The 16,158-nt window shown below is 37.7% G+C and overlaps 1 protein-coding gene across 7 annotated transcripts in view; it reads left to right on the top strand.

The window, feature by feature from the left end:
- SBF2 (SET binding factor 2) overlaps nucleotides 1–4,456 on the top strand; it is a 331,511-nt gene extending 327,055 nt beyond the window's left edge. For 6 of the 7 annotated variants that reach the window (XM_049821080.1, XM_049821081.1, XM_049821079.1 and 3 more), the window contains 2 exons: nucleotides 1,432–1,563; nucleotides 1,868–4,456. In XM_049821080.1, coding sequence (XP_049677037.1) covers nucleotides 1,432–1,563; nucleotides 1,868–1,966 — 231 coding nt within the window. In that variant the 3' untranslated portion in view covers nucleotides 1,967–4,456. The remainder of the gene's footprint in view (nucleotides 1–1,431; nucleotides 1,564–1,867) is intronic. The other variant, XM_049821076.1, reaches the window with a different exon arrangement.
- Nucleotides 4,457–16,158: the final 11,702 nt, after the last annotated feature.

The following is a 16,158-nucleotide window of genomic DNA, read 5'->3' as shown; positions in this document are numbered from 1 at the left end:
TTCTAAAAGTCCTGAAATGCCAAGTTCCTGATTGAACAATAATTTCAGGTGCCATATATAGGTGTATTTTAGATCAGTCATAGTGACGTAAATTTAGTAGCAAAATTATTCATAAATATTCTGACAAATCATTGTACAGCAAGGAGCACTAAAAACAGAGGAGCTCTATTGGTTTAAACGTTTTACCCAATTTACAATGTATGCTGGAATTCTGCAGTGGAAATTTGTGGTCTCGTGTACTTTAAATAATGTTCGGTCATCAGGCAGTAATCTTCATTGAGCCAAATATTCCACACAGTGTGGGGTTGTAACCTCTGAGACTTATGTATGCTTTTGTTCAAAAATATTAATTTATTGTAATTGATACACTTCAAAAATATGTAATATAGATAGAGACAGTCATCTTTTTAAATGCTAAGTGAGGATTTCTAGATTAGTGTGGTAAAATACCAACAAATGTGCTGATTATACAGGAGAAAAGATTCATTTTGCAGAAGAAGAAAATAGTTCTACATTTTTTATATAACCAAATATCCTCCTGAGTATCATAGATGTAGGAGTGATACAGGTCAGTCTTAGTTGGAATTCTGTTGTTTGACCTTTGCTGTGAAGGTTTGCTTTACTATTTTGCATCGGTTTATGGGGCAGGGTTTTTGGGTTTGGTTTGGTTTGGTTTTTAAAGCAAATATCAGATTTTCTTTTCTGGAACTTGTTTGCATATTGAAACTCAGTTTACAGAGTGGTTAACATTCATATCAAAGTATCTTTGCAAGGAGAAAAAAAAAAAGCAAGTTTCATTCAACCACTAAGTGCAGTATAGGAAAATGTGAGTTTTCTATGTAGTTTATAATCATCTAAAATTATACTTAAAATTTTGCTGATCATTTTAAATTCTTGAAATACAGAGAATAAGTGTTCTGTTAACTCCTTGGTGAAGTAAAGCTTTTGTGTTAGTTTCAACGTAATGAAGAGAGAAGAGGTGGTTTCTGTTAGAAAAACCGATAAGGAATGCTGAATCCTAAAGACCAGGTTCTGCTTTCATCCTTCACAAGTCCTCTGCCCAGAAGCAATGCATGACTATTTGAAGCTTCTCTGCTCTGAAACTCTGAAAAATGCTCCTCCCCCAACTCCATGTCTGCACAGCAGCAGATGGTGGAGACTTTGCTATTACCCAGAGATACCAAAGAGAGGACTGGACAGTTAAGGGCTAGCACCAGTCCCACCATTTTGTATATACCAAATCTATGGTTTCTGTCAGTTGTGTCTTAGAAATTTCTCCATGTCTGATGTCCTCGGGTCCTAAAAATATTTGTGGCTCCCTTCTTTACCACTCCATGCGCCCAAGTTGTATCCAGAACAAGGGAGGAAGAAGTGAAAGGTCCATCTAAATAGCATACTTGGATTTTATTTTTTTTTTCTCTTGTGGTCTAGCTGAGATACTATGATTCTGGTGAGGATACAAGCTGTAAGGGACACATAGACCTCGCAGAAGTAGAAACTGTGATTCCAGCTTCTCCAACAATTGGTGCCCCAAAACATGCAAGTGAAAAAGCATTTTTTGATGTAAGTATATCTTGTTTTTACTTGATCTTTATGTGAAAGTTTCTTTTCTTGGTGTGTTTAACCTACCACTTTCAGTCCTGCTGGAAGGTGTGAGCTAGGAAGGAGCCATCATGCCAACTCAAGACAAAAAGTTTTTACACAGCTAGCATCTGGCCCTCACTTTCAACAGCAGAAATTCAAAAAATGTTACACTCGGACCCAATTAGTACATTGAGTATTCCAGTTTAAAGTAAGGTTTGCAAGTTTCTTTTTCTATTTTGTGTGTTGACTTCTCTGTCTTCATGTTCTTATTTTTCCTTTGCAGTTGAAGACAAATAAACGTGTATACAATTTTTGTGCCCAAGATGCACAGAGTGCTCAACAATGGATGGATAGGATCCAGAGTTGCATTTCAGATGCTTAGAAAGGAAAAACGTTCCATAATAAAGACACGTTTAAAGCACCTCTTCCTGTAAGAAGCTACGTTCTGAAATGTTACTGACAGACAACCAGCCTTCTTTACATTTCAAGCGTAAAAGTTCATAATATGCTAAAGTTCCTTTTTTGTTTAATAATTATACCGTTGTAACTGCCTTTTTTTTTTCTGCAGGAAGGACTTTGAAAAATAATAATCCATTTATCCTGAATTTCCACTTTCTTCAGTACAATTCCTAGGTATAAAAGTGAACTGTATTTGCACTATCATCTAATCCTGGTTTTCTCATTTCAGAACTATTCTGTTAGGAAACCTGTCCAAAGGAAATTGTAGAAATTTTCCCTCCAACAAGAAATGTATTTTCACTTTATTTATATTTTTAAGCAGAATGTTCTTATTTCCAAACTAGTCATGAATAAGAGGGAACATGTCTACAATTCCTAAAAATAAATAAAGAAATGAAGCTTGTGAGTCCAGTGACATGTATATCAGGTTGCCAATGTTTATAGACAGTTGATATTTTTAAAGACCAAAAAGTGAAATTGCCCCACACCAGACTTTCAAGTGTCTTCTCAGTGTGTAGGTCATTCTCTAATCTTGTGCTCTACTGAGTGCTTCTGCAATGTTGTTATGGAATTTCAAATTCTAGGGATTATCTGAAGATCATAACACTTTTATTTTAGATTCTGTTTGCAATTACAATGGGATAAATGAAAGAAAACTGGCTGACGCTATCCAGGAGAAATGGAAAACAACAAACTAGGAATTCAGTAGAAGGAAGATCTCTTATGTGTGAGTTGTATATGTTAATTTATATGCTGTTCTGCTCACTGTAAAATAAAAAATAACAAACAAGATAATGCACTAAATAATGAAGCAAGCACTTGCACTGAAATCTTTAAAATGCAGACATTTTGCAGGACAGAGGTAAGTTATTTATAGCAGAACAATACTAGCTAGTTAACAACATTTACAGTTATTAAATATGTACATAATCAGGTTTGATGTGTCGTGATTTGATACTTTTTAAACATTTTTTGCACATGAATTGGAAGACTGTTTATAGATTTTTACATTTGATAAAATTGTGTTTGTTCAGCTTAAAATCCTGGCGAAACATTTTTAATAGCCCCAAATTAGTAGAAATTTTACAGTCTACAAATAGCGATGACATTGAGTAGAGTATGTAGGTAATTAAGCCATTGTTTTTATTTTGAAATGTTAATATGTTAAATAGCACACTAATACTACAAAAGGTTTGTATATATGATTCACTATTTTCTCATTTTTCCAGATGTTCTGCTTGTAATTTAATGTCAGCCTAACCAAACTGACTATACTTATAAGAATTTTCAGTTATTAAATTGTTTGTGGTTTTTTTATAACTAATGTATTTTGTCAGAAAGGAACATAAATTTCTCACCACACACAATAGGAAATGCAGCTGTTTTTAATGCATTTGCAATTTCAAAACAAAAATATGAAGGATTTTTCTAGCATTTTCAATTGACAAATTTCCACCTGTGACAATGGTGTTTGCACATTTGTATTTTTCTTTGTATATGAAGTACTTTTATATGTACTTTGTAAAATACTGATCCTGTTCTTAGGCTACATGAAAATATACATACCACTGCTTATTTTGTAACTAGTTAATTTTAACTCTTGTATGTTATATGATATATGTATGCTACCAATCTTGTAATAAATACTCTTCTTAAGGAAAAGTAAAACCTTTCCTTGTACTGTAAAAGAGAAAAAAGCAAGACCCACGTGTTGAAATATTTCCACAGGCACAAGACAAATCCTTAATTTACTCTGTATTAAGAATAGTGGGTGTATTAAAAACTATGTGGTCTTTTGTATACTTGTAAATACTCATACATAAAAGTTGCACTTGAGCATCCTTAACTCAAACACTTGTCAACAGTAACACTAAAGACTAAAGAAATCAGAATTTAAAGCAAAATTATCATTCTAACAAGGCTCAATGTATAGCCTTTACTAAAAGGCTGAATACATATAATGTTCATACTAAGTCATTGAATAATGATGTTAAATATATTTTTTTATAAAAAAATCCTATATGGTATCACAACATAAATCAACTGCATACTTTCACCCTGAAATGTATCTCACTCATTTATATCACCTTATGCAAAAATTATCTAGTTCATAAGAAGTAAAATATAAAAAATGACAAGGTCTTACTTGAGAATGTGCATCTAAATTGAATTACTGAGTGTAGTGTGGGATAGCAGTGTTAAAATGGAAAGGGAATGTGTGACGGAGGTAGGGGACCTGTGACAATTCTTGGATGCTGTGGTGCTTAGATGATAAGGTTTGCATATTGAGCTTGGCATGGATGCTAATGTTGCCTTAAATGTTGATCTCAATTTTTTAGTGTCTGTATCGATGGAAAATGGACTTGAGCAACTTAACTTAAAAATATCCAAATAAAAGCTGAAATGAGATGTATTATATTTGTGGTGTTTATATAAGGAACATACAAAGGAACAGTAGGCATAGGCTCTTGGTGTGAAGACACAAAGTTTGCAGTGTCCCTGAGGGTCTCGTCTATACAAAATGAAGATTCAAACAGAGACTTAGAGGAAATGTGGAGAAATTAGTATAGCATAAGCTACAGGGTATGTCATTGTGTTTAAGTTGTGGCAGCAGAAGTAGAGAATTAGGAACAGAGAATTTGCTTGGGAAATATTCTGTGTACAAAGGGACCCATCTTCATATTCTATGAAAATTTTCCAGAAGAAGGAACCCATCCAGGAGCTGGGGATGAGGTAAACATGTGCTCCCTCTGGTGTGTCGTATCGATATTCCCATACTGTGTATCATAACATTCCTGCTGTGGAAAAGAGAATTCTCAGGGGTTTTACATAAGGGAAGAAGACTGCTTGCCCTTCTCTGTGTTGAGTAACAAAATGCCCACATAATAGGTGATGGGATGAACTGAGTTTAAGTTGTGAAGAGTTGTTACTGGTATATTAGTAATTTCTCTTTCCTATCTAACATAGAAGTATTTTCTACAAAAGTCCTTACTTTTGATGGAACTTTATAATTAGTATACCAGATAATAAAATACTTAGCATGCCACATGTGTGGGTCACTGGTTATGTAATAATACACAAACAGCTAACAGACCCAGGAACAAATGTTCAAAATTTTGTATCACATCCCACACACATTATTTGTATCTGATATTTTGTGAATTGCAGACATAACAAAAATGTGGTGATCTTGTCCAAATACTGTCATTTTGCCTTTTCATTCTGTAATATTCTTGGAGTATGTCTAAGTGGCTGCACCACATTTCTCATTTTTCGTATTTGTGATCATCCAAATATTTTGTCTGTTCATGATTATCCTGTGGTTGCTTTGGGGAGTCAGAAAACTGAAATGAATCTACCAGTTCCCCAGTTATGCTAAAGTTCATGCTGAGTATCACTGTTGCACCTACTTTCTGGGGTTTTGTCTGTATTCGATCAGTTTCTTCCCAAATTTTGGCTACTGTGCAAGCCCAGAGCAGTATTAGTATCCACATTTCTCATTTAGGAATTTTTCATCTTTGAGCTTTTTCACATACAACTTTTTCTTAATTGACTGTCAAATAAGGATGCTGCAAGTTCACTATTGTTTCCTCTTTACTTCCTAGTCCAGCTAGCCTCTCAAAGGAATGGATTACTAATACAAATATTTCTGATAAGAATTGTTTTTGTGTTTCTTTTTGCATAATACAAAATCTCCAAAGACTAATTTTACCTTTTTTATTTTTCTGCTGTAGACCTTTCCAATCTAAGCTGATATGACTTTTCACACAAAAGGACTCTTAAGTTCTTTAATTCACTACTCTCTAAGATTGTAAGAGCAAATCAATTAAGTGTAATCAACTACAGCTACCATCTTTATCCACAATCACACTCCAATAATTAAAACCCAGGTACTAGCTTCCCTTCTTACCACTGACAGTGATGGAAGTTTCTCCTTCATCACAAGACTGCCCGTCAAGAGCTGAAGGGACTTAACACTGATGTCATTTCTGGTTTAGCAAGCAAGTATGAAATAAAACACAGCTTTTAATGAGTTGAGTTTGTCATAATGCTCACCTGAGTCATTCCTGAGAAGACAAAGAGTCTTTCTTAAACTGAGATATCTGATTTTTTATGTGGACTCCATATGTTACTCCTAGAAAGTTCTCAAAACCTAATCTTGGAACAAAAGGTAAAAGCTGTATTTTAAAGGCAGACTCTCCAACATAATTTGTTTATACCTTGATCTCTATGCAGACCCTACAAACAAGGAGATGTGCTAGTGGCAGCTGAATTATAATTCCAGATTGCTAGTCATATCTAGCCAAAATACTGTCTTACTTATCTTGTCCATGGTGGTCTAATCTGTTCTAACCTAATCTCTGCTTCTCTAAAATATTGCTTGTTGCCAACATCCAATGGGAGATTACATTTTGTCCAGTTTCATGTTGCACCATATAGTTCAAGAATCTTCCTTTCTCTTCAAATTTTGTTTACGTGTCAGAATTTGTATATTTATGAATAGGAAGGTTGCTTGATTGTGGCAAGTTTACTGCTGCTGTTTTCCGTTGTCTACTCTTCGGTAAAGATGTTTTGTTTGTGTCTTCTAGGAGATTCATAAAGAGCCTATACTTTTATCTGTAAGATAGGCAATAATAAAAGATGGAAATAGTTAGGCTAAAAGGACCACAGTAATATCCTGGAAGGAGTCACAAAGGTAGGAGTTGTTTCAGGTATTGAATAGTCCTCCTTCCTGCCCTCAGAAGGAGGAGAAGAATCTGAGGCATAGTCTTGGTTTATTTTAAGATTTATTTATTGATGACTTATTTGTCAATGTATATTGACAAAATATCAATGTATGCATTGTTTAATTCATTTCTCTCACTGTTCAACTCAGTAAGGATTCTTATATTTCAGAACCACTCAGCCTGTCACCAAATAGGATCTCCAAAATTTGTACTGTCCCTTTGTGTTAAAAGTCTCCATTAACTGTCCAAATTTCACACTAGGTACAACATCCCTGTTTAATGATGGACAGATGAGACTGCTTTGAATTTGACACCCAGGAAGAGTATTCTGTGCAAATGGTTTCTTAATAAGGACAAATTATCAGGTAGCTCAAGAAACGAGCGTCACACTGACAGCACTGAGGGCTTTGCCAGTTTACACTGGCTGTGGACCATCTTCATTAGTAATGCCAGTGAGTTAAAAATTCTATTCATGTCAAGACATCAAAATTATAACTTCATAAAATTGTGTATAATTATGAATTAATATAGTAAAATACAGTACAGGTACAATCACTCTCATATTTAAATACCTAAATGTTCAGGTTTTGCATATGTTGCATTGGTTTTGTGCCATCACAATAGTTAAAACTTTGATTTTTATTTCTGCTGTGCTCACATTATCACTGGCAAATATTTTAATGCAATAGTTGAAGCAAATGCTTACACTAACATTTTTAAATCAAAAATACATTGTTTAGTATAAAGCATTCAAATCTTTGCAGTGTTTCATGCAGGCAAATGATTTAGGATTGGAATGTCGAAAAAAACATTGGAGACTTCATGATGCAATTACCATTGAATTTTTATAAAGTTGGACAGCCTGTTTCTCTGACATGCCTGTAAGATATTTTTCTTTATGATATTTTTAAATTTTCAAAGAGCTTTTATTTAAAATAAACGGCTTGCTCCTAGTGCCTCCTGAATTAAGATTGCCAGTAACTTATGTACTGTTATGCTTTCCTTACTTTACTCAAAACAACTAGTTTTCTTCATCTTTAGAACTCTTTTCTGACAAAAGAAAAAGTCAAAATTTAAGTCAAAATTAACCTGTCTTCTACTTCAAGCACCTCACTCAAAGGAAAGCTTGCAGTAAGTCTCCTTTTCTGGTATGAGCATGTAGCAATGCCTGAAAACCTGGAAAATATCCCATCAAGTGATAATGAACCAGAGCCAGGAATAAATTGAAGAGTTAGTTATGGTATGTAGAATTGTGTCATTGACCACTGTGTGTATTATGTACATTAGCAGTGCCAGGACACGCTATAGGTCTTACTACAATTTCAGAAAGTATCATACTGTTGCTACAGCAATCAGACATGTTTTTAACCATAAAATAGTTAAGCTTTGTATCCTCTTCTTCCTGCAGAAAATAGGTCTCTTTAGTGACACAAATTTCTGTAGAGAAAATACTTTTTAAGATAAACTCTTTTTTATCTATTATTATTTCAGTTCTTAAAACTACACAGCTGGCCACACAGTGGCATATGTGACAAGTTTCTCAGCCTAGGAATAAAAACAAAACATGTAGCTATTTCCTATTATATTGAATGTGGTTTTAGTTCAAAGAACACTGCACACAGATTTTTGTCATGCAAGCAGATTTTCCATTTTTGCTATCAAAACTAAATATTGCTGTCAGGAAGGTCATGTATACTGTAGCAACTTGCTATGGACTACCACAAAATTTTTTAGCTGTTGTCAGAGAGGCCTCAGTTTAAAAATATTTCTCCCCTGTCCCAGGTCACTGCATGCATGTTGCCTTATGATATTCACATATTTCCTGAAAACACAGTTCTGTGCAACTTCATGACTTTTTCTTTTCTCAGACCTGTTCACCATTTCACAGCAAAACATTATGCGTATTTAAGTTGCTTTAAATTAAATTCATATAATACTTGAGATAAGGACAGCTTTCCTTATTTGATGATGGTATCTCAAGACAACTTGATAACTTTATTTGAAAAATGAGTATGTGCAGCCAAAACAGAGATCCTTCAGTTTATCTTGGGATTCCAACCCATTGTTTTCTTTTAATTTTCATTATTAGTCTGAGTTACATGAAAGTGTAGTGAGGCCTTCAGTGACACTTGAAATAAGTGACTGTATTACTGCTCTCATTGGTGTATATTAGAAGTTAGGAGTTTAGATTAACCTTTGTATAGATTTTCTTCTCACCAAGCCAGGATGAACAGAGATTATGAAGACTATGGACATTAAAAAGTAGAGAGATGCAGGGGAAAAGCAAGGCCTGGCTGGTAGTGCCTAACATAGCAATGAGTCGATGCCAGTGCAAAGCAGAGATCAAAATAGCACATGAAAGCAGCTTAGTGCATATTCATCTGTTGGACAGATGATCAAAGAATCAGAAAGGAACAAGGCAGGTATCTGTGACAGAGCGGAGTGTAGGAAAGCTCATACTGCGAATGGGAAGAATCGCAGGTAAGCAGGCCATGAAACTGGACCTCATACACCCACATCTCCAGTAGCAAACGAAGACTTCTGATCTCCTTTGCTTTCCTCTGAGCAGCTGCATTATCTGTTCACCAAAATCTCCCTCTATACTTGTCTCACTCCCTGTTTTGTGTTTTTGACCTGTACTTGTCTGATCTTGTCTAAATTTAGATTAGAACTTTTTGAGAAGCAGAGATGATCAGGGTTAACTTGTTCCCTAGAGTTGCCTAGAATACTTGCAGGTGCTGTGATATAATTAAAGCCAAAAGGGAAAGAGACTTTGTTTTTCAAAGTGCTCTGAAACTAGTGGCTAAATCAAGTTGTACGTCTATATTTTGGAATTTCGGGGTGTAGGGGAACAGTGTTGGTGATTGAGTTTGGTCTGCCATAAGGGATAAGGGGCCAGTTCGTAAAACTGGATCTGAGCCTGGATTTCAAACACTCTCAGCATTTGACATGTGATTATCGCTCTTTGGAATTAGATTTAGCAGCACTGAGGATAGAGGTTAACGTGAAGCCAACATCAAGTATGCTGAACTCTGGTCATTGAAAATACCATTGCTAATATTACTATAAGTGTATTTCCAGTAGAACATCACAGCTTTGTTTATCAAATGCAGACTTAGCCAAATTATTATCAGCTGCTGGAGATGGGTACAAAGGATTCACTGTCAAGTCTCTACTTCAATTTCCAAATTTGGGCTATTCTTTCCATGATGTAACATACTTATCTGTTATATGGATATTCTCAAATGTGGAATAATTAATAGTATAGAATTTTATCCATATAGTAGAATATGGATGCCTTTGCTTAATGTTTGTTGCTTTAACCAAAACAATTTAGTTATAAAATTTCTTGCACTTTCTTCAGTGTAGCTGAGCATGAGCTACTGTCAGAGACAGCACAGAAGGCAAAATGGACCAGTGGGCTGACCAAAAATTGCTAATACGATGCTGCATCCTATTACTAGGGTAATTATTGCTAATATTATTTTGAGCTATTACATCATTAATATTGTTATTTCCTGTAAGAATGAGAGAATTCCTAGCAGTTTCAAACACAAACAGCATACCTAAACCAGTCCCCTTTGATGCATATACTGAATGTTTTTCAACCAGAAACCACACAGCAAACATGCCTGTTCCATTTTATGTGCATAGGGAAGAAGCAAAACATAGAAGTGGTATGACAGTAAAAGTGGGCCCAAATATCGCTCATCGGTGCTATTAAATACTTGAGGAAAGTAACAGTACTTAGAACTGTTACCTTTGCTCCTCTTGAAGGAACTTGTTAGGTAACATAACCACTTAGTTTTTGGTAGACTGCTAATAGGTAGTTAAAACAAACCTGAGCTTTTGCTATGTTAAGTAAAGCTGTTCCTTTTAAAGACACAAGCACAGTGACACTGTGCACTAGACGTTGTAAGAAGAAATAGTCATACAGCCCTTGAAAAAAGATGACAAAACAATACACAGGATGTCTTGCAAAATCAGAAGTGATCATTATCAAACTCTGGTTTGCAAGGCTTGAAGAGAATGGGAGAGGAGAGAGAAACCTGTAGTCCTTTTTTGAGAACAAAAATGGATAGTAGTTAGGAAACCAACCCTCATATTGGCCAGCGTCTGAATTATTCACTGCTGGATTAAAGAAATAAGTGCTAATATGATACAAAAGACTTTTTTCTTAAATAGGAGTGTTATCCCAAATTTCTACAGAAAATACAAAATCCAGGCCTTTCTGAGAGGGCATGTACAAATACAACACATGCATAATAAGAAAAGTATAAAGTAGATCCTAAAACTGTTAGCCCTTGCCTTGTTACACAAGGTAGCATTAAATGAGGAGGAGAGGGACGGAGGAGTGAGCTGATGCAGAGTTGGCAGGACAGCAGCCAGGCAAATGGAGAAAATGGGAAATTATTTTTTACATACAAGACTTGAAAAAGGCTGCCATGTTGCTTGGTATGGCACAGGCTAGCAGAAAGCTTAGAAGCATTAAAAACTAAAAATCTCAAATCCAGGATGGACAGAAGTTGCAGACTGCATTTTTATCAAGGGTTGATGTGTTTGAATTATGTTGCAGGAGCGTGGTAACCTTTTCTTCTGAAGGAAAAGACTGAGGACAAACTCGGGTAGAATAGAAAAACATGTGATTTGCATTAATTTTACCGTTTTAGTAGATGTTATTTAAATTAATACTTTGTTACTCTGACAGCACAAAGATGATTGTCATGAGGACAACAGATTATTAAAGCCCTTGCCAGAAACACATTCTGGATGGATGAAATGACAGCTCGTGCACCAGAAGAGATGGTGGCCTGGAACAACGGCAAATGTGCAACACAATACAAATGCTTGGAAATGGTTAATCAGTACGAAAGTACATTTGCAGCTGCAAATGGCTGTGGTCAGCCGAGGGCAGGGACTGGCCACTACCTGTGCCTGGCAGCAGTGGGGGGTAGGGGGGCTGCTAGTCTCCACAAAGATAGGTCTTAAATCCTTAAAAAAGGATAGGCCTTAAACTGAACTAACATGGCAGAAGAGAAACACACCTAATGCATCCTGAAACACACTCCTCGTGCCGAGCGGGGTTCGTTCCTGCTCGTGCTGGGCACCCTCTCAGAAAGGAGAGGGGTCCTGGGCCCAGGCGCGCCTGGCGCACAGCCCAGCTGGGGCAGCAGGCCCCAGGAGCGGCACCTGTGCCCGTCTCTGGGCAGGGCTGGTCAGCAGGGAGGGAATGGCAGCCATGGCCATGCCCGTGGTTCTACCTTTGTTCCTGCCTGGGCGATGAAAGGTGAGGGACTCCGGCAAGAGCAGTCTTCAGTACCCGCAGGAAAGGTGAGGCTGTGGGGCAGAGCTCAGTTGCCAGGAGAGCTCCTTTGTATTAGGGAGGGCGGGAAAAGAGACTAGTGCCTAGGCTCTCCTCAGCTGGGTGTGAGGCTGAAAACCTGTTTGGGAGGTTTGGGGACTGTGGCCCTCGAGGCATGGCCTAGTAACAGAAGAGCTCTATGGCACCGGCCGGTGTTAGGAGCCACTGCACGGGAAGCAGCAAGGGTCTGGTATCGGTTAGGAGCTGCGGCTGGGCAGGGGAGGGCGTCCTGCATGGCAGCAAGGGCTCCCACTTGCAGGAGTTCCTCAGGTGCTGCAGGACTCCTCTGCGCCTTGACTGAGAAAGGAGCAGAAGCTGCCATGTTGCTAGAGCATGTGGCAGTGCCCTAAATGTGATTTTTGCCTGAGGAGGTTCCAAAAGGTAAGCAGGGGGGCATACAGAGTTTGGAGGGCAATGTTGGAAGTTTAGATATGATGGTGTAAATCCAAGAATTATTGTCCTCTAGAAACCGCAAAAAATATACAGGGCTTTTGAACAGTTCAGTATGCGGCAGTCTTTTAGTGTGGTATTTTGGGAATATGGTGTTGCTGTGCTTGCGGGTGTGTTCGGTTCTGGATGGTCTGTCTGCAGCCTGTATTGGGAAGATATTCACAGATGTCTTCTGTGTCAAAGGACCTACTGCCTGAAATGTAGGAATTCCCTGGTGATTTTTTTGTGTGCCATTTAGCATGTCACCTTCAGCTTGCTTCATAGGGAGCTCTGAAGTATGTGGCATAAGACTCACATGCTATGATCCGCATGATGAACTCGGCCCTGAGAAGGGAAGTTTCTACTTACTGTTCAAATAGTTGTTCTAAGACCAGCTGCATGACTCCATGGTTAGCGTTTGAGATGTGTTGCACTAGGTCTCTCACAGTACATGTACAAGGCAGAGTTGTTAAAGAAGCATGTGGATAATGCATTCTGCTTGGGCCGATCCCTTACCAACTTTGAGGTAAATTCCAAGGTGTTTTTCCTTCCTTTATGTGATAACACCTAGAGCTTTGCAAAGTCCTAGCAAAAACTGCTAACATGCTATAGAAATAGAAGCAAGCCAAAAGGTGGCTGCAGCTGTAGTTTACTACATTATTACACATTCTGGTTCCGTATGTGCCTCTGTGGAAAAATGCTTCAGAATAAGTGAATAAAAATTACACTAATTGGAGAAAATAAGTACAGCTAACCCACCTTCAGCATCTAATTTCTACATTACAACAGAGCTTTTCTGTATCCAATCCCAACTCCCCAAAGGACTTAGTGTAGATAGAAATACCTCTGAGCCTAATCAGGTCAGTGGAGTTCTTCCACAGAAAAATAAAATACCAAATCCGCACATGTGTTGAACGTGTTGAAGTTGTGTAGAATAAAATAAAGTTTGGACATTGTGTTAATGTGATGGAGAATATTTTGATGTTGTAATTTGCTTAAAAAGCATGTGTAAGTAATTGCTGCATGAAACACTGAAGTCAGACTGTTCACAGATGCAAACATTTCCATCTCCCAATCAAGGATTCCTGATTCATTTTGCATTACAGTGTGTTATAAAGCACTGATAGGTACTCAGCTTTTTCCTGTTCTTAACTGTGTCTTATGTTTTATCTGAAAAACTTTCATGTTTCTGTTGTCTTAGAAAAGATTATTTTTTTTTTAATTCTCTTTCCATTATGAACAAGAAATCTCCTGTGCTCAGAAGAAGGGATAAGATGTTGCTCTCTATTCTGATCAAGGGAGTAGTATACTTGCATGCTTTGCATTTCATGCATTACATATGTCATTGACATGTGTATGATGTGCCAATTGAGGCAGAATCTTTTTACATGATGTTGCCCGTCCAAACAGCTTATACTAGAAACCATGATATGACTTAGAATGTGGCTAACTGAAGAAATTCCCTATATGTTGCAGGTGAATACTATAGGTGGATTTCGTATAGGTGGCTGGTTTGGGTGGCATGGAGTAGGATGAAACCTGCAGTTAGCCCTCTTTCTCTATGCAATAGGATGAGTACATCATTTTAAACTACTTTTTAAAGATCCCTCAGCTACTGTATTTTAATGGTTGTAGCAGTAACTTCAGATAAGCCTACCATCTTACACAAGGTGGATCTTTCTTTGCTTTACTGCAGTACTTTTGGATGTAGCTGACTCTTGGAAAGGATCAATTGCTCTCTTCTTAAGTGATATTGTAGCCAACCAGAGCATTTCTCTGTGATTACATGAATAAAAACAGAATATATTGGATATTACAGTACTTAGTTTGATTTATAACTAACTTCCTGAATAGTATTGTCAACAATAAAAATATTGGAGTTCTCCATTTTCTTGTCACATTGTCAGGTCTGTTTCTTTGCTGTCATAGGTAGCAAAATCCAGGAAAACATGCAGCTTAAACAGCTGTCATATATGTGGGATCAGGCGAAGGGCTCTTTTTTAATTCCTTTGGTTTTTTATTCTTGTTCCTGAATTCTTTGGCGGGGGGCAGGGGTGTGTGAAATTATGGCCTGCTTAACTCTTTGGCAAAGCTCACCCTGAGTTCAGCAAAGCAGAGATTTCATCCCTTGTGAAGGTTATCATATCTGTTAAATTGAATTTGAGCTTTGGTCACATGGAAACCAATACTTGCTGTTATTATTAAAGTTGCTTTGCTTTTAGCAGTGTACTTTGGAACCATGTTTCTGTCCTCTCTGGATTTACCATCATAATTTCCAAAATACTGTGTTTTGGAAAAAGAACAAAAATAACACATGTTAATAACCATGGGATGAAGGGAAACTTCAGCTGGCTTTGCAAGTGACACCATAAATTGCTTTTAATTCTGTGGATTTATAATTTCACAAAAGAAATGATGAGATAGTGTTCGTTACAAGTAGTAATCAAGATGAATATATGATGCAGGAATTATTTTCTTGCAGAGTCGGCTAGTTTGATTGTAGCTCTTCACTAATGCAGCAACTATAGATACTAGTTTGTACCTCATACGCAGTTTGTTCTGGTTATCTGTAAAATACATACAAAGCTTTTATGTCAAAGCATTCAGCAGTCTGAGTGCACTGCCAAAGGAGTGACCCTGACATCTTGCTCAGGTGGATTATGTTTACTGTGTTAAATGGGGCTCAATCCTTCAACCCTTACTTAGAGAGACGTAGCTCAAAATAAACTAGTGTAGAGTCATAATTTATAATACAGGCTACAGAAGTTTTCCCAGTTATCTCTGGAACTATTTATAAGTAAAACATATATTCCTAGATGTTGGGTCAATATTTCATGGCATGAGGAATTTTATAATTCATTACTCTGTATAATAAGCAATTGCCCCTGGATCAGCAGAGGCTTTGACTCAGGCCAAGCTGCCAAGGGAGGGTGCAGTTCTGTAGACCTGGGGCTGTGGGGATGCATGGGGCCCCTCTCTGAGGCTGGGCAGTGTCCTTGTGTGCCGGAGGTTGGCACTGGTGGAGAGTCTGTGTCACCCAGTAAAGGAGCAGCGGATATAGGGGTAGTTGAAGTCTCCTGTGAGTACCAGGGCCTGTGAATGTGAAGCTTCTTCCAGTTGTCTGAAAAAGGCCTCATCTACTCATGCCTGTTCATATGGTCTGTAGCAGACACCCACCACAACATTGCCAGTGATGGTCTGCCTGCTGACTGTGACCCATAGGCAGTCAGCTGGCTCATTGTAGGTCTCAAGGCAGAGCTCTGTGCACTCCTGATGCTCTTTCACATTGCAGGGAACTCCCCCTCTTCATCTTCCTAGTCTGTCACCCCTAAAGAGCCTGTATGCGTCCATCATGGCACTCCGGTTCTGTGAGCTATCGCACCATGTCTGCCTGATGCCAATGAGATTGTAGCCCTGCAACTGCCTGCAGACCTCTAATTCTTCCTCTTTTTTCTCAAGCCGTATGTGAGTGCACAGGCACTTCCAAGGAGGCATCCGGGTATGTATTGCTCTCCGTGTCACTGAATATTTTAAGATGGACAGCTCTAGTATTAGAAAACAGAGGCTGGCCCAGTGCATAGGGTAGGAACCTGATCC

This window comes from Accipiter gentilis, chromosome 17 (assembly GCF_929443795.1).
Source record: "Accipiter gentilis chromosome 17, bAccGen1.1, whole genome shotgun sequence".
NCBI lineage: Eukaryota > Metazoa > Chordata > Aves > Accipitriformes > Accipitridae > Astur > Astur gentilis.
Note: the sequence above shows the minus strand (reverse complement) of the source record. Positions and strands in the feature narration are given on the sequence as shown.